The sequence below is a fragment of the Pristis pectinata genome, chromosome 9, assembly GCF_009764475.1.
Source record: "Pristis pectinata isolate sPriPec2 chromosome 9, sPriPec2.1.pri, whole genome shotgun sequence".
NCBI lineage: Eukaryota > Metazoa > Chordata > Chondrichthyes > Rhinopristiformes > Pristidae > Pristis > Pristis pectinata.
In genome coordinates, this window is record NC_067413.1 from 68,005,937 (window position 1) to 68,024,957 (window position 19,021).

At 37.3% G+C, this 19,021-nt stretch overlaps 1 protein-coding gene across 1 annotated transcript in view; it reads right to left on the reverse strand.

Moving 5' to 3' along the window:
- LOC127574703 (GRB2-associated and regulator of MAPK protein 1-like) overlaps positions 1-19,021 on the reverse strand; it is a 78,161-nt gene that overhangs the window by 23,804 nt on the left and 35,336 nt on the right. The window contains 1 exon segment of the mRNA XM_052023989.1: positions 223-353. Within this exon segment, the coding sequence (XP_051879949.1) occupies positions 223-353 (131 nt within the window).

Here is a 19,021-nt window from a genome sequence, read left to right on the forward strand (position 1 = left end):
AGTCCTTTAGTTCAATTCACAGACAACCTTCGGTGTGTCAAGGTGTTAACTCATTTTTCCCCCAGTGACACAAGTGATTAAGATTCTTCCAGCATTTTGCAAAATATCATGAGAACATTAACGTTCTAGATTCTCAGTCATTGGTTGGCACATTAATATCTGTAAACTAGCTCACTTTCCTTAAACACACAAGCATTCATAAACATTTATTCAAGCTCTGACCTTAACATTAAATGTTATTTCCTCCATGACGTATACTCGTTCTGGGAAGGCTTTTGCCACCTCCTCCACACTGTTGAAGTATTGTACGGGTTCCTTGATATCTCTGTCCTGTTCCAATAACTTAAATTGTCCTGCAAAAGGCAATAAACAAAACTATGTTTCAAATGGTTCATCAATAATGCCCTAAGCTCATCTTTCTGGCATCCGCACATTTTAAGTGGCTTGGTTGAGCATAAAAAATGAAAATGCTGTCCTACCATGGGATACTAACAGTATGCAAGAACAGAGTCAATGATGCTAAATACTATATACAAGTGCTTTAAACTCAGCTCAACAATGACTACAAGACAGCACCTTTAAACATAGCAAATATGCCTCCAGGTGCCACACTGGTACATTATCAAACATTAAACTAATACCAGGCCACACAGGGAGCTATTAGCAGATTACCTCTGACTAAGCATTAGATTTTTTTTAAGTAATTACAAAGGTCTGCTGAAGGCATAGCAACTAATGGTGGAGCAATTAAAGTTGGGTATGAGAAAGAGCCCAGAATTTGAGGAGTGTAAATATCTTGTCGTGTTGTATGGCTGAATAAACTTAGATGCATGAAACAGTGGAAGGATTTGAAAAAGAAATGAGAACTTTAAAAGGCAAAGTTCTGCTTAACTGGAAGCCAGTTTAGATCAGGGTACACAGGGCTGATGGCTGAAAGGTACTCGGCACATGTTAGGGCATGGGCAGAGTTGGGTAACTTCAGGTTTACAGGTAGTAGAATGAAGAATGCATTACAATTGTTAAAATCAGAGGTAACAAATAAAAATAAGAATGGTTCTTGCTAGTGAATCAGCTGTAGCAAGTTTGGAGTCAGGCAGTTCTACAAAACTGGAAATAAAAGGGTCTCAGAGATGGTATGGACAAAAATAAACATGGGTTTGAAATCAGACTAATTTGGTTGAAAATGCATTTGCCACAGATGTAGATTTTTGTGGTAATTTATTAAGCTAACTTAGTTAGGAAGGAAAATAGCAAGATTGCCTGTATTGGAATGTGCTCCATGAGACAGAGGATTGGCAAAAATGTTTAATCAGCAATCTCAAAATACACAATTTTCAAAATCAAAGCAACATCTCTATGAATGCAAGTAGCTAAGAAAAGATCTGACTAAAATTGTGCTAGTTTATAATTTTAGCACAATGGTATTATGAACACAAAGGTGCCTAACTTATTCAAGGAATTTGTTCCCAAGTTTTATTAACAGGCCATGATACAAATTGTGAAGGAGTTCAGAATACATGATATTACAGACTTTCAGTTGCAATTTGGCAAAGCTCAACAATTCGATTCAAAAATGATCACTCTTAAGTGGTCCTGATAGCAATTAAGTAGTAGACTTACGCCGAGACAAGTACCTTCACTTTACATCCAGGTCCTGCGTACATTTATCATTCATCAGTTTAAGATACCTAAGGCCTGATTTGGTCCTACGTACCAGTAAATTTTATTCACCCTCAAGCTACAGAGCCATCAGCTGACTCTTGCACAAATCAGAAGCTTTTGAAACAGAGAAGCTTCCTGGAAACATAAGTTAATGTAGGAGTCAGTATGCCTCAATTTATGTCATGCATTAGGAGTCGTTCAAATTAGAAGTTAAACAATTTTCAACTGTAGGACCCGTTGTTAATAATAAATCTTCAGTACAGGCAGTCCCTGGGTTATAAATGCCTGACTTATGGACACCCCTACATATGAACAAACTCCTATACTGTTAATTTCAAAAGTCCTACGTACATAGATACTGTATGTTTGTTCCTACAAGTGATTGAACTAGTTTCCTCTCTCTACTTGTAGTAATTGTTCTTTCTTATAAGCCTTGTGCTTTTGATGATATTGATTACAATAATACAGATGTATGGTTACCATATCAAGTGATTTTTCTGTACTTCCTAAAATATGGACAAAATTGACTTATGTACATCTGTAAAAACGGAACCTGTTCATTATCTGGGACAGCCCGTAAAAGCCCAGAAACAAAATTATTTTTAATAAGCTGTGCCAAAATTCATTGTGATTTCAAGAAATTAATTATGAATGAAACCACAGGTTGGATTTAATTAAGTTGTGGAATGTTTACCCAACATCCAGTAATTGCCAAAGTATCATCCATTTAAATATTAGAAGATCGAAACTTTGCTCCCTGACTATTGACTCGACATTTCTACTTCATGATACTTTAATTGCACAATACACAATTCCCTAGGTACAGCATAATTGCAAATCCAGTATTCTTATAGACATTTAACACAGGAGATATTCTGGTTCTATTTGGAAGCATGCCCCACAGATAGAAACCCATTTGCATTACTATATCACTAACAACCTCCACCAAAATCAGCACAACTTTTATCACAAGTTTTTGTGTGACTTGTAAAGTAAGATTCTCAGCTATGTCACAGCCTTTTACATACATTAAGAGATTTTAATTCTTAGATTTAGACAGGAAAATGATGAGTAATAAATATCTGGTATCATTCTAACATTCAAATGCATAGATTCCTTAGAATATGGTAATTCCAGTCAGCCTACACAATTTCCCAGAAATGCATTGAAGCAGATTAGAATACTCCAGTCAACAGCTGAAGTGAAATATCAGTAAAATAGGTTTACTTAAATGGGAGCTCCTTAAAGTGGCTCAAATTTGGAGTTGTAATGGCACTGAAACCATCATTATTGAGTAAAACTGGCAGCAACTTCTGGCATCAGAAAAAGTATGAAAATTTTAAACCTACTTCATTTAATCCAAACATTTATGAAAATGTTGTCATTTTCATAAATATAGTCAATGTAGAATCAATGATTTTATCCAAAATTTAACAGGTACAAATCAACTTTCCTCAAAAAAATCATGAAATAAGCATTATTGAAATTTAACTGAGCTTTTAACAACATACAGTAAAAGATTAGCTATATGCCATATTACAAACCAGCATGCCCCAATCACTGGCATTTCAGAGGGAGCCACCGGGCAGATGAGGGAGGGAGCTGAAGGAGCAGCCAAACCAACATCGGGGCAGGATCAAGGGACTCCAAGCTCAACTCTTGATTAACTGGTATATTTGATCAAGTGACACGTCAAGTCCTGCACATGCAAGTTAACCAAGCTTTAACTGTGTGAAGTAAATAATTACTGAACAACTTCTCCAGCCCTGAAAAACTAATTTCATAAATGTAAAAAGTAATGCCTACAATATAATAGTATTCTATAAATATTAAAATGGCTCTTTGGATGTTCTGAGATTCTGATAGATGCTATGCAAAATGCAAGCCTTTCCATCATTCAGACCTTTTTAGAAAGAAATTATGCCATTTCACCTTCTAACTTAAGCCTAATCATAAACCGTACTTTATTTTGTTTTCTGCAAAATAATTAACGTGCATCATAATCCTTGCTTTTTTACTTATTTGTGAGAATTCTTCACTGCTAGGCTGCTCAGCTTCCCTGATAACATCATTGTTGCCAGATATCATAACTATCTTACAGTTAACACTACATTAAAAAGAAAATCAACATTATGAGGGAAAACAACACTAAATCTTTGTAGTTTATGTTCTCTGAAGTCAGTAGCAAGTGTGATCACTTTGTTGATGAAGGGTTTGCAAAATCTGCTTCATGATTAAGTATGATGGGCAGTTGTGTGGGTGACACAAAGAAAGGCAGGCACTCATTTTACAGTAAAATCACGACTATTGCACAACCTCCAATATATACAAATTCAAAATTGTACATGTCAAACAAATATTATAATTACAAGCTACAAATAGGGAAACAAATTCATAATAGATACGTTTACAATTTAATCATTTCAGGTCAGAATGTTTGAAAAATATTGCACTTAAAATTTCTAAAGCAGCGTCAGAATTATACCCTAATTTGAATTGACCAATTCAGATTCTAAGAATCAGGATCAGATTTATTTTCGCTGACTTACATGAAGTGAAATTTGTCGTTTTGCAGCAGCACTACAATGCATAGATATAAAATTACTATAAATTACAAAAATAAATAAAAGGAATAACGAGATAGTGTTCATGGACTGTTCAGAAATCTGACGGCAGAGGGGAAGAAGTTGTTCCTGAATCGCTGTGTGAGTCTTCAGCCTCCTGTACATCCTCCCCAATGGTAGTAATGAGAAGAAGACAAGTCAGAAAAGTGTACATCCACAAATATTAAAATTTATAGCCACAAACTTCAGGAGTATTAAGCAATACATCTCTCCACATTTAAGATATTGTCCTTAGTTCAGTATAGCTGGGCTTCGTCTGCTTCCTTATTTTTCAAACACAAAATTCACCCATACAAAACTAGGTCAGCAATATTTTCATCAGTTAAGTTGAAAACATATTATTATAGCGGCAATTGTATACAACAATGCACACATTTGTCAGTACAAAAGCAAAACCTAGTTTCTTCATAGATTTAAACTACTCTTAAATTATTTGTTCTTGCATCACAAGGTTTTAATTCAGCAAAAGGAATAGTGAATCAGGCTTGTAATATCTGGAAGATCTTCACAATGATACTAATTTTCAGCCACCTTACACAGACACACCATTACATTTAAAGGATAAGACTTGAGTAACTAAAAAGGATATTTCTTGGTTAAATACAATTAATTCCACACAACAAAATTGAAAGCAGCAAATTTGCAGTTACCAAAAAGATTGGATTGTGTGAAAGGCAGCTACTTAAGGTGTATGGTCTACAGAACATGGAAAAGACAGATTTTAAGCTTTGGCAGCTGTTTTACAATCCTTCCTACTCCATGCAACACATTGCTGTTCCAGGCACACAGCTCCTATGCTTTTGATATAGCTTCCCACTGGTCACATCTCAAAGCACTCTCTCTCTTTTCAACACCACCTCGCTCCAGGTGTCTCCTAATCCCATCCCCAGTGACCACAATCCAGCATTCAAGATTAAGAAAAAGATATCATACAAATTGAGTATCCTTCCTTGAATCCAAGACTTCTTAAACCCCCTAATATATTTCTACAATGAAGGGCAGACGACTGAAAACAATTAACAAAAATTTCACTCCTTAGCTAAGCCTGTTTAGGCTCTTGCCCAAGATATCCTTGCTGATGCTATATACTTCTGTAAACAATTTGACAATTTTACGTTTGGGTGTGGTTATGCTGCTGAATGCAATAGTATGTATTTTTAGTCACAAAGACATCTCCCATTTCAGCCTCAGTCCTACCCAAACTTTGAAGACCAAGAAAATAGGTAGAAGAACACAGCAAGTTAACACCACAACAGCAACATACTGCAAGTCTGGACATCGGAAACATAAAAAGATATTGCTGAAAATACTCAGCAGGTAAAGCAGCATTCTGCAGAGAGAAGCCGAGCTAATGTTTCAGGCTGATGACATTTTTTCAACTTGGTCTAACAATTAAAAACCCTACACTTTACTCTACCATTTGAACAAAATAACTGCCAATATGTGATCCTGTGCAATTCTTGGCTTTAAAAAACCCACAGATAGTTAGATATTTTTAAAAAAATGAATATCTTCCTGCTTGTGGACAAACTGATACAGTCTTCTTACAAATGAAAGTGAAGTACGAGACATGCTACCAAACTAATTTCCAAGTCTATAAAACATTATAAACTCCAGTCTGTGCCTGTGCCATTTTTTAAAGAAACCTTTAATAAGCCAACATTTAGATCAATTAATTTTTCAAAATGCAATGTAAAAAATAGGCAAATTAAGAAACAACATCGACTTACCCCGCAAAACCTATTATACCTATCTTCTCCTTGGTATGCTTATCCTAATTACTTCACTGTGTGCATTAACCAAAACAGATGTTTAAAAATATCTTAATCAAGTTTATTCCTCTGACTGTTCAGCTAAACTAGCTTCAGCATTTCTCCAAAACCAACTTTGCTTTGCTTTTCTGACATTTTATTTCTTAACCTCCTTGGGTACCTTAAAAATCCAATCTGATCTGATGTGCTTGCTTCAGTCTGCATTACGTATTTTACAGCTATTTCCCCTCTGTTGTAGAGATTGAATTCTGAACTATTGTAAATATAACATTGTTATTTAAAAAAAAGACTTTTAAAATTTGATACTTAGATCTAGTAAAGTTCTCATCGTAAAACCCCATATAAGCATACATAGCAAACTAACCATGCTTAGGCTAAGTAATATATTATTAGAGGAAAATAAATGCAAAAATGTACACTATCCAGTGATATATGCCTTCAAGTATTTAAATTATGATCTAGATACAAAATAAACAACCAAGAAATCCCTTTTCACTAAGCTTAATTAACATATGGTATGATATGGTAACACACACCAGGGACATCCTACATCCTCACCCATGTTAATTTACTAGCTCAGCCTGTAGTAAACATGGGGATTTTATAAGAGGTGGCTCAGGAACACAGTGGGATGGCATAGCAACACTGCTAGTTGCATTACAGCTTCACAATCCAGATTCAATCATGACCTTTAGTGCAACAAACAATCTGCTAAAGGAACTCAGCGGGTTGGGCAGCTTCTATGGAAGGAAAGGAATTGTTGACAATTCGGCTCAAACACTGCATCAGGACTGAGTGGAGATGGAAAATAACCAGTATAAAGAGAGGGGGAGTGGTGAGCCAGGGGCCAGTAGGGGATTGGTGGACCAAGGAGGCATGAAGTATGATGGGTAAATGAAGCCAACTAGGGCAGGGGGAGATGTGGAGTTGGGAGATGGAGGCAGACAAAAAAAAAGGTAAATGGAGCCAGGTTGTGGGAGGGGTGGGTGAAGATGGAGACAGCTAAGAGGGTGAAAAGCAGGAACAGAAAGGCTACCAATACTGAATTCTGAGAAGTACAGACGGTGATAATGGGAACCATTAGGGGAGGGGTGAAGAGCAGATGGGACCAGACCAAATGGAGGGGGAATCCAGTGGGCAATATGCGTGGGTTGCAGCAGGTGGATGAAACCAGGAAGGGGGGGGGGGTGGTATAGGGAAGGGGGAGGGTATAGAAAAGGGAACAAAATGGGAGGACTGGAAGTGGATTGGAAGTGAAGGGGTGGGGAGGCAGGGGAAAAGGGTTAACTGAAATTGGAAAATTCAAATGTTTAATGTCCCATTGGTTGTACACCACCCAGGTGGAACATGAGGTGTTGTTCCTCTAGTCTACATTGGGCCTTACCGTGGCACTGAAGGCAGCCTAGGACAGACAGGTCAGTGCAGGAATGGGAAAGGGAGTTGAAATGGCATGCAACCGGGAGCTCGGGATGATCATTGCGAACAGAGCACAGGTGCTCTGCAAATCGATTGCTTAGTCTGCGCTTACTCTTACTGATGTAGAGGACACCACATCTGGAGCACCAATTGCAGTAGACAAGGTTGAAGGAGGTGCACGTGGAGTTTGCAAGTCCTCCCTGTGACTGCTTGGAGTTTCCTTAAGGTGTACTGGTATCTTCCCATATCGCAAAGACGCGCACATTAGTAGGTAAATTAGCCATTGTAAATTACCCCTAGTGTAGATGGTTTGTAGAATTGATGGGAATGTGGGGACAATAGGTTACAAGGAAAATTAGTGTGGCAATGGGATTGCTCTGAGAGCTGGAAAAGACTTAATGGGCTGAATGGCCTCTTATGTTGCAAAGAGATGTGGAAATAATTGCCATCAGCATTAAGCAGCACAGGAAAAATGAGAGAAAAAGAAAATTCCCTTGAGAAACTATAATCAAAATTGTTGTTTTTGAAACTGGTGTGAACGCAATAGTATGTAAAAGAAGCAAAATGAAAAGATCAAGGTTTCAAGTAAGAATGAAAATCAAATTAACTATCTGGTAATACACTTATGACATTGTGAAAATGACTGCTTACCAGGTAAGCACTGTTTCTGACCACAGTGAAGTGCTTATTAGTTCACAAGTGATTCTGTAAAACTACAGATTTGTAATACTCAAGTTTCCCACTGGTTGCTGTACAATAATCTAGGATCCAAGGGCACAGCCTCAGATTAAAGGGACATTCCCTTAGAACTGAGATGAGGAGAAATTTTCTTCAGCTAGAGGATGGTGAATCTGTGGAATTCATTGCCACAAAGGACTGTGGAGGCCAAGTCACTGGCTGTATTTAAGACAGAGGCTGACAGGTTCTTGATTGGTAAAGGGATTAAGAGTTACAGGAGAAGGCAGGAGAATGAAGTTGAAAAAAATAAATCAACCATGAATGAATGGCAGAGCAGACTCAATGGGTCGAATGGCCTAATTCTGTTCCTACATCTTATGGTCTATAATACTGCCTATAGCACAGCAAACTCTATACATTTAAAAAGATACTTCCAAGATGGTGACAAATGAAAAGGGCAGAAACTCCCCCTACATATTTCATTCTGTCAAGTTTTGTGTGAAAAGCAGTGCTGACAACAATCAGAATACATCACAACAGAAAGTGAACTGGTCCTCACTGAATATCCATGTGCATGCAACTGCAGCAAATTGTGTGTGGCCAATGGAGAGTAATTTTTCTTTTTTATGTCACTTACACAGAGACTAATTGTCTCAGGGCTGGTAATAGGGCTGAGATCAGCGAACACAGCAGAACCTTCCAGATCTACTCTCATACAAAGCAGCATAGTTAGCACAGATTAAAGGACTCTGGCAGGAAATGACCCCATGACTAGAGAAAAAAAATCTGTTTAGAAGTTGTTGAGAACCCTTTCATTGCACAGTTTCATAGATGTACTTTGTGAAGTGGTACCAAAGCATATAGACCAAAAACAACCTACATTCTGTTCTTGCATTCATAATTTAATAAAAAACACAATTATAGTAAACTATAATGGATATGTCATTGTATGAGCATTGGGCACGATCATTACTCCAACATCGCTAGAATCAAATGAAAATTTAACTAAAAAACAAATAATATCAAAGACACAACTGAATCAGATTTATATAGCACATTTAACATCTAGGGCCTTAATCTGAAATGCAATTTAAATAACCGAAATATGACCACTCAAATCAATTCAGGATTCCATTTAATTCTACTAAATATCAACCTTTCCTTCTGTACAAGCTGAACAGTTACAACATTATTGGTAAACCATCTGTACAAGTGAGGGAAGCAATTAAAATTCTTTTAACAGCCTCCAACGGAGCATTAAATTAGGCTACAGCGTAGTGGCATTTTAGTGGGTGCATTGAAAAATAATATATCACTTCACCAGCTTTAAAAAGTTTGCTTATGGGTGCAGATGACAAGAATGCACTCATGATCCATACTTCTTGTCCCAAGATGAGCATTCCTTGACTACATACCCACACAGATGAACAAAAAGAGCACTTGAATGCATCTGAGGGTCTTCCTTTAGGTGGCACTTTCAGGGATCAAGAGGTTAGTTATTTGCCACAGGATCCCAACTACCTATGTTCTACTGCTATTTCCATGCTGTTGATATACCCGCTCAAGTTAATTCTGGTTTTCCATCCATCCAAAATGTAATTGGTTAAGACATTTGTCAATAAGGCCTACATTGAGAGATGAGGGACAGAATTTATGACTGACACTAATTTACATAAATGCAATTTACCATGTCAACCCCAGCCTAGAGTTTGTCCAGATTCTTGTGAAGGTGAACAAAAGTTGTTTTATCATGAGTGCTGTTGTTCACAAGGTTACATTTGACAAGGCAGCTGAATCAGTGGACCAAGAATGCTTTTTAAGTAGTTGTGACAATGTTGTCGATGTCTGTGATATTGACTTCTGAGAAGGACAACCAATCTACCTTGGTCTTAAATGTCACCACGCACTGGAAGATCTTACCTTAAACCCTTATTGAATTCATTATGATATCCACAAGGCTTAGAGAGACCAAAGTTAAACTCTGCTACATTATTTCTAGCATTTACTTTACTGATGAATTCACAGACCTGGCCTGTTGGAACAGTGTCTCAACATTGCTAATCACTGATGATATTTTGTAAAGGTAACAGTTGGATGGTTCAAAGTATTTAGGTTTTGGTGATTTGACATACCTGGACAATTTTCCACACTGTTAGATAGATGTTAATGCTATTGTTCTCAATGCACTCAGAACATTTTAGATAAGTAGTATTTTTGGCAGGGCAAAGGGTGGAGGTACACATGAAGGGAGAAAAGAAAGCTAGACATACTGTGTAGATCCAACATTCATGACCAGAATACTGCACAGCACCACATCTTCCTTGAAAATAATTAAGTGTGAGCAGAAAATGTTTCACTTGTCATTTTTTATTCAGTTTTGCCTATGTAGCTTCAAAAAAAAACCTCATTTTAAAACCACCTCTGGCACAACTTCCTCATAAGATGCATTCATATCTTTCCCATTGTCTAATTCTTCCATATTTCACTCTATCACATTTTTCTCCTCTTTATATAGCCAAACAATTATTCTCATTAGAACACATTTTTTCTTACCATAAATCATATTCTTTGTTTCTTCTCCCATCTCATTCTGTACATGTGTCACATACACGTTTTTGCACACTTACTTTTAAGGACATATGCGATGCCTATCACCTTTGGGGTCTAGAATGCAACAGAAGTAGAGAGAATGGAGGAAACCAGTGGGGCTCCCTTTATCAACCTACAAAAGAACTTGACCATTTTAGTGTAGAAATTCTCCACACGATTCTTAGCAGAACGGTTATTTCCCACCCCCACACCACCCAACCCATGAACTGCCTAATGTTACTACTTCCACTGATAAATACAGGCAATAGTGCAGTAAAATAGATCACTTTCAAGATCCAAACATTACTGAAATGACATTGTATGGTCACTCCAGTGCTCCCTGCCATATTCTTCTTCATTTTCCTCCATGTTCCCTTCAATATAACCAAAGGGATACATCTTCACACATGATCAAATGGGAGGTTATACAAACTAGCTTGCTTTGATGCCAAATAAAAAATCTAATTGATCTTGTTGGAAAACTTTTTTTTCCTTTGGTATACATTATTCAGGCGATCTGCAAGACCGTCATTGATACAACGTGCAGCAAATATAGCCTTCACTTAAATTTAAGTGAAGTTGATTCTCTGGATCAATTACCCTTTTTGAAACAAAAGCCTATCTATAACACTATATACAGTACAGTGAATCACTTGATTTATTTGAATTGATCTTTTGAACCAGAAGGAATTAACTGAAGTAAATGCTGTGGAGAGAACACTAATCTGAGGTGAAAGTGATCAGAAGCTGAACTAGATATCTATAACTAAATATGTTAATGTGATATTTACTTACATTAGATATTTATAACACATTTACTTACATCTGCAGAAAGTTGACTGTTGTAGAACCAATATGTACCAAAGGTTCTCCACATTGACAAAATTCAATAGTTAAAAATTGATTAAGATCTATTTAACATTCATCACAAGTGTGACAGCATCCTTCCAAAACAAAGGGAACATACCTACAATTATTCAATTGAGGATGTGAATGGGAAGAAAGGAAGAAAGAAAGAAAGATAGATTTCTCTGGATCAATTACACTTTTTGAAACAAAAGCCTATTTATAACACTATATACAGTACAGTGAATTACTTGATTTATTTGAATTGATCCTTTGAACCAGAAGGAATTAACTGAAGTAAATGCTGTGGAGAGAACACTAATCTTTAGCTACCAATCAAGACATTGACAAAAAAGGAATCCAGAATTACATAAAACACAGTACCCTGTGTATAGAAGTATAAAGCCACTCACTGTTCAAATCCATGGAAGGCAAAAGAAACAGAGCTTAAACTGCCTCTGCATTTATAGAGAAGGATTAGTAAAAACACCACTGAAATTATGCATATGCCTTTTAAAGAAGCGGGCTATATTTATCAGTTCTGAGGAGCAATGTGTAAAGAAAACGTTGAACCCTTACCAACAAGCAGTATTCCATATTAAACTTTGCTTTATACAATGGATTGTGTGCTCAGTTCACGAGATGATTCACAGAACATGTTGTACTTTTATAGCATTTATAAGAATACACATTAAGGATCAAACATTAAATGATGAATGCAACAAATTTTGTAGCAAAGCAGGCCAAATGGACCACCAGATTTGTAACAGTATGTGCATTCACTAAAGCCAGCTGATTCAATCGCACTTTACTGTTTTAAGAAATATACAACAACCAGTGAAAATAATTTATGCTCTTTGCTTCAATATCAAATCCACTTTTTAACCATCACCAACATTTGAAACAAATGGAGTACAAACTTGCCTGATTTTTTTTTGTAGGGGAAATCTTCAAACTTTCATTTCCAGTTGAAATGATCTAGTAGGATCATACCAGAAGGGGAATAAATGATACAAATCTTTTTCCCCAGTATCAACCACATTTTTAAGCACCTTCCTCTTCCCCTCCCTAAACTACTTTGCTCCTTCTCCATGCCATACAAAATGCAAGCAGGTCATAGATTTCATAAAAATCACTTCTACTACTCCATTTTCATTGGGTAAATACATCTTGTTCTCCACCCCAACTCTGAAAGAACTCTCTAGTTTCTCTACCACCTCATTCATGAGGCATCCAGTTTTCTCACTTAGATTCTCACTCAATGCTATGTTTGTGCCGGAAGCATGGCGACACTTGCGGGCTGCCCCCAGAACACTATGCATTTCACTGTGTGTTTTGATGTACATGTGACAAATAAAGATATCTCATCTAATCTAATTCCTGACCATCTGATACCCTCTAAATCACTGAAATTAACTGATATGGTAAACATTTATCCCCCCCACCCGCAGGTACTTGTTTTCATTAACTGTCACCACCCGGTTCCTCAAAAAAAAAGCTCTTCTATTCTCAAGTTTTATTCTTTTTGTTTCACGTCAATTCCCTCAGTAAACCACCTTCTTCCTTTATCCCCATCATCATCACCTGCTACTTTAAAAAAAATACATCATTTGGACAGGCTTTGGGTGCCCTTCCCAAATCCTAGTTCAGACTTTTGATTCTAAATGCCTTAAGCACATTGGGATTCTCTTCCATAATGATAGTGTAATATTTACTAATAGTTTGATACTTATTTGCAAGTTTCACATGACCATTATCAATAATCCTTGGAGCTCTGGATTTGACTGCAGCTTTGACCCTGACCTTGATTATACCGTTAATGTAAAGCAGCTGAAGTGAGACAGTGCTTCAAGATTTCAAGTTCTCTTCTGAGAACAGATCCTTTTATTTAGAACTTTCTTTGGCTATTAAAAGGACAATTTAGCTGGTGGTAGGAAGTTCAGCAAAGATGATGACAGCTGCTTTGAATAAACCTGCACCGTACCACCCCACCCCACAGTTATCAATAGGTAACTGATTACTACAATAGTAAAGCAGAATAAAAGAATTTTGTATGCAGGAAATCTGAAACATGCTGGAAATGGTCAGGTATTGCACTTTCTTAGATTATCTTTTTTAAAAAAAACAGTGACAGCTTTCACTTGAACTACAATCTTAAAGCATTAAGCCTTTTTTTGAATCACAGTTCAGACTAACGTAATGTTAAATAAGACCGTTAATTCAAAAAATACTTAGGTTTTGCCTCAGTAGAATAATATAAATTCACTTGCATAATTCAGTTCAAATACATGCCCATAACTCCGCTATGCACTTTCCTAAATTCTCAGAATTCTTGCCATCTTTGCAATCCAATATCATACGCATGCTTTCAGAGACTGATCTCTAAGTCATAGCCAACTCGTTCAGTGATGCACGCAAATATCCTTCAACAAGACAAAAAATCCTCTGTTGTTAACCTCCCTCCACAACACACCACGCCAAAACAATAAGAGCCCACTATGAGACCATAGAAAATGTGGACCATACCTTGGAAGCCACCTCTTAGAAAGGCAGACAATGATGATGAAATTCAGACAATTACAATAAAATGCAAGCAGCACTTGTGGCCATCAGAGGTAAAAATTATTCAAAGATCAAGACCTCAAACACAGCACGGCTCATTTGCCCATCTAGAAGTGATCCTCTGAATACATTATCGACTACCCACAGCATGTACTCCAGTGGGAAAGCTACCAACGATTTTAACTTATCTGAAGGACATAGGGTACCCAAAGGGTTAAGGAATAGAGCCATTTTATTGCTTCTTAATGACAATTACTGAAATCATCACAACGTAACAATGTAAACAGATACGAGTTATATGTGAGATGCGAGGATGTCCTCACTTGAATTGGTTAAATAGTAAATAGTGAGATGTCTTGGTATCAATATTTTTCTCTTACGCTAATCAAGGCATTAAGCCAAGGGCAGCCATGAAGGAACTACCTCAAGGAGTTCTCAGTTGGCTGCCTGCCTTTAACCCCTGTGCATGGACTTAAGTTATTTCAAGAAATTGGCCAATGATCCCAGTCCATTTCAATCTAAATGAATTAATTACAATCATAAAAGGCACCCTAACCAACTCATCCTTGACCAGGTAAAGTAGTTGTGATCCTTCCTCATCTGTGGCTTTACTCAAGTGGTCTTGGTACTTTCTGTTTAGACCACAACCTCTGCTAAGCCTACACTGACGGCCCTGATTTAATTGATTCAAAATAATAACACAAAGTGATGGAAGTAATACTTAAAAGGGACAAGCAAGATCTATGGAGAAAGAAACAATGTTAACATTTCAGGTCAATGACCTTTCATCAAAACACCTCAGCTGAATCCACAAGCATAATCCTGAGCTTCCAGTTCCCCGTCACTAATTCTCAACTCACTCAAGCTGCTTTTGGCTTCAAACTATTCCAAACAAGCCCAACATAAGCTTGAGGAAAAGCATCTCTTCTTCTAAGCAGGTGTGTTACAGCTCTCAAGACTCAACACTGAAGTCAATTTCAGGTAACTCTTCTGTCCAGTTTATACCAGGACTGCCCATTTCTGATGAAAGGTCATCAACCTGTAATGGTAACTCATGTTTTGTCTGTTCACAAATGCGACCCAACCGTCTGGGTATTTCCAACATTCTACTTTAGTTCAGCTTCCCATCAACTGTAGTGTTTTGCATTTCAGTTCCAGCATTGTTTTCTTTCCCCCTCTTCTTTGGCCTCATTCATCACCTTTTTAAGCCCCCTCTGACAGATCATCTGCACTTAACAAGCATTCATGACCCTCTCCCGGTCAACATCACTACCACTTACATCATAGTCCCACTTTGTCTCCACCTCACCACAAACATTCTTTATTCTCCCTTTCTCTTAACTGCATCCCAGATAGTGTGATGTGCTTGTCCCACTCCTTGTCCCTAGGAGTGAACATCACCAATAGCCTGTCCTGGTCTAACCACATAGATGCACGGCCAAGAAAGCTCACCAGTGCCTCTACTTCCTCAGGAGGCTAAAGAAATTTGGCATGTCCCCTTTGAGACTCACCAATTTTTAAATCGATGCACCATAGAAAGCATCCTATCTGGATGCATCACAGCTTGGTATGACAACTGGTCTGCCCAGAACCACAAGAAACTGCAGAGTTGTGGACACAGCCCAGCAAAATAACAGAACCCAGCCTCCCCTCCATGGACTCTGTCTATACTTCTCGCTGCCTTGATGAAGCAGCCAACATAATCAAAGAACCCACCCACCCGGGTCATTCTCCCTTCTCTCCTCTGCCATCAGGCAGAAGATACAGGAGCCTGAGTGCATATACCACAAGGCTCAAGGACAGCTTCTATCCCATGCTATTGAATGGTTCCCTTATATGATGAGATGGACTCTTGACCTCACAATCTACCTTGTTTGACTTTGCACCTTATTGTCTACCTGCAATGCACTTCCCTGTAGCTGTGACACGTTACTCTGTATTCTGTATTTGTTTTTACCCTGTACTACCTCAATGCACTGTGTACTACCTCAAGGTACTGTGTAATGAATTGATCTGTACAAACAGTGTGCAAGACAAATTTTTCACCGTACCTTGGTACAAGTGACAATGATAAACTAATACCAGTACCATTTCTCCAGAGGAAATGTAACCTGGCCTTAACCTTAATAGCAAGGATAGAAACTGTTGCTTTTAAAAGCTCAGACTTAAAAGAAAATCTATTGGATGTTTTTCAGTAAAGAATGCACTCAACATCCCACTGCTCTTCGTTTCCTTGTGTGATTCCCTCTTTGACAATAACTTAACCATCACTTTTATGCCATATCAATAATATTTTTGTGCCATTCTCCTACCAACAAATCCACAACCTAATTTTCAAATGACAAAACTCTACAGGGAGGGCAGGAGAGGAGTGAATGAAAATCTCTGAAATAGAAGAAAGCAGGAAAGTTTAAATGAAAAACAAATGGATAGTACAAGGCAAAAGAGGATGGCAATAAGACAAGTACAGAAACAAGAGACTAGTCTAGAGGAGGTGTAAATGAGAATAGATCATATTCTGAAATGATCAAAAGAAAAATACTGCAGAGGCTGAAAAATTGGAAGTAAAAGCAGAAGATGCTGGAACTGTTCATTAACTGAAAACCGTAAACTCAATGTTGAAGTCACAAGCCTGTGATGTATCTACTTGGAAGAAGTTACATTGAATAGAGTTGGAGGGTGAGAAATCAGCAAAAAAATGGGTTGGAAACTTACAGTGATGGGGAACTGGAAGCTCGGGGCCTGCTTGTGGATGGAACCAAGTTTCTGTTTGTTCTCCCAACACGAAGGCGACCACATGAGCAGTGGAAACAGTGTGGTCAACTAGTGAATATGAAAGAATTAAATCCTCTAAAAATAGGATCTTCACAAAATGCAGAAAATTTGAGATATTTGGTAAGATGCAACATTGAAAAAAGATACTCTTACCATAGTGGAAAGATTGGATTTCAGTGATGTGAGCAATATAACAAGAAATAAGGCAGTGCAACCATTATGGATAGAGTTGAGGGACAGCAAGTGATACAATAATAATGGTAACAGCTAGTCAAAAAAAAATAATTCCTGTTTAGAAGTTATGTGAAAGTGTAAGCACAGAAATCACAAAAGCATGGTTCAGCTACAGGACTAGGAGCCAGAGTTCTGGACCATTGGTGGAATTCAGACATCTTAGGATCAGACTAGCTGTTGAAATAAATTCAAATAAATAACTTCGGAATTTTAAAAAATGCTAGTCTCAATAGCAGTAACTACAAAATTACTGGATTGATGCAAAGGAAAGAAAATTAGTCATCCTCACCTGGTCTGGTCTATACACAACTCCAGACTTACAGGTCAGAACAAAGAATTTTTGACCTGAACACTGTTCCTCTTCATACAGATGCGACCTGATCAGCTATTTCCAGCATTTTCTGTTTTATTTTAGATATTCAGCATCTGCAATTTTTTTTTGATTTCCAGACTCAACCATGTGATTGATTCTTAACTGCCTCCTCAGGGATAAATTAGGTAGGGACAGTAAATAGAAGCATTTCCACCTATGTCCACACCTCATTGCTAGATGTATTTGTTCTATTCATATGATAAATTCATTTTATTTTAAATTTCTGCAGATTGTAAGATGCAGGACAACTTGAGCAATGAATACATTGACAAGAAAGTTTTGTTTATGACTCCATCATGGGTTCTAGATGGAGTCCAGAACTGCATCTAACCAGATAGAAACCAGTCAGTAATACACATACTAATCACACTGACACAATGCAAAAATATGGAAAGGATGTCAAATTGAAAATAAAAGCCAAAAGAAAATAGGATAGGAATGAGCTGCAATTCACAGGAACACACAAAATATTAGGAGAGAAAAATCATGTAATTACAAAAACCTATCAATTTAATATTAATTGTGAGGAATTAAACAAACACTGGAAACAAGGAAAAGCCAATCAAAGTTAGCATAGGTTTAAATGGAGTGCCTCATTTCAGAGCTTCATGGCGTCTCAGCATTCCACCACATAAACCAATTTAGATAAAATGGGCTGCACATCCTCATTTGTAAATGACACAAAATTTGGAGGCAGATTGCACAGATGGGAATATTATGTTAGAAATGTCAGACAGAATAAATGGGTGGGCAAAGCTATGACTGATGGAGCGCCAGGTAGGGAAGTACAAAGTTACTCACTTGGTGATTACGAATGACAAAATGTAACATTTCCTTGAAGAACTAAATATGGAGAAGCAGAGATTGATGTATTATGTACAGAAATCATTAAAAGCTAAGGCAAAGATACAAAGACTTGGGGAATATTGCCCTTTTGAAGGCTTGAACAAAATGGTGCTTCAGTTGTACAGAATTTTAGCTAAACCTACATGTGGAACAGTGCCCTTAGTATTGATCATCAAGTGTTTGGAAAGGAGTGCTGCTTTTGGAAAAGCTACAAAGACTCTCCAGAGGCTTAAAAGCGCTAAACCATTAGTACAGATTACATAAACTTGGCTTGTATTCCTTTTTTTTATTATTAAGCTAAAGGATGTTTTAATCAAATGATTAAGAGATTTGATAGGGCAGACAAACCATATCCTCATGGGGAAATACAGAGCAAGGGATATTCAGTCTTAAGATTAGAGTTTGGACATATAGGAAGGAAATTAGGAAGCATCTTTTCCACTATCCTTATGTAGGAAAAAAAAATTCATCTACCAGAGGGCTCTTGAAAGTGGGTCAATTAAAAATTAAGTCCAAAATCAACTGACATACATTAGGTATAAATACTAATAGAAAACAAACAAAAGGCACAGGTACAGACAAGTACATTGTGCCAAATTTACACTAATATTAAGAACACACAATTCACAACCAGTGATAGGTAC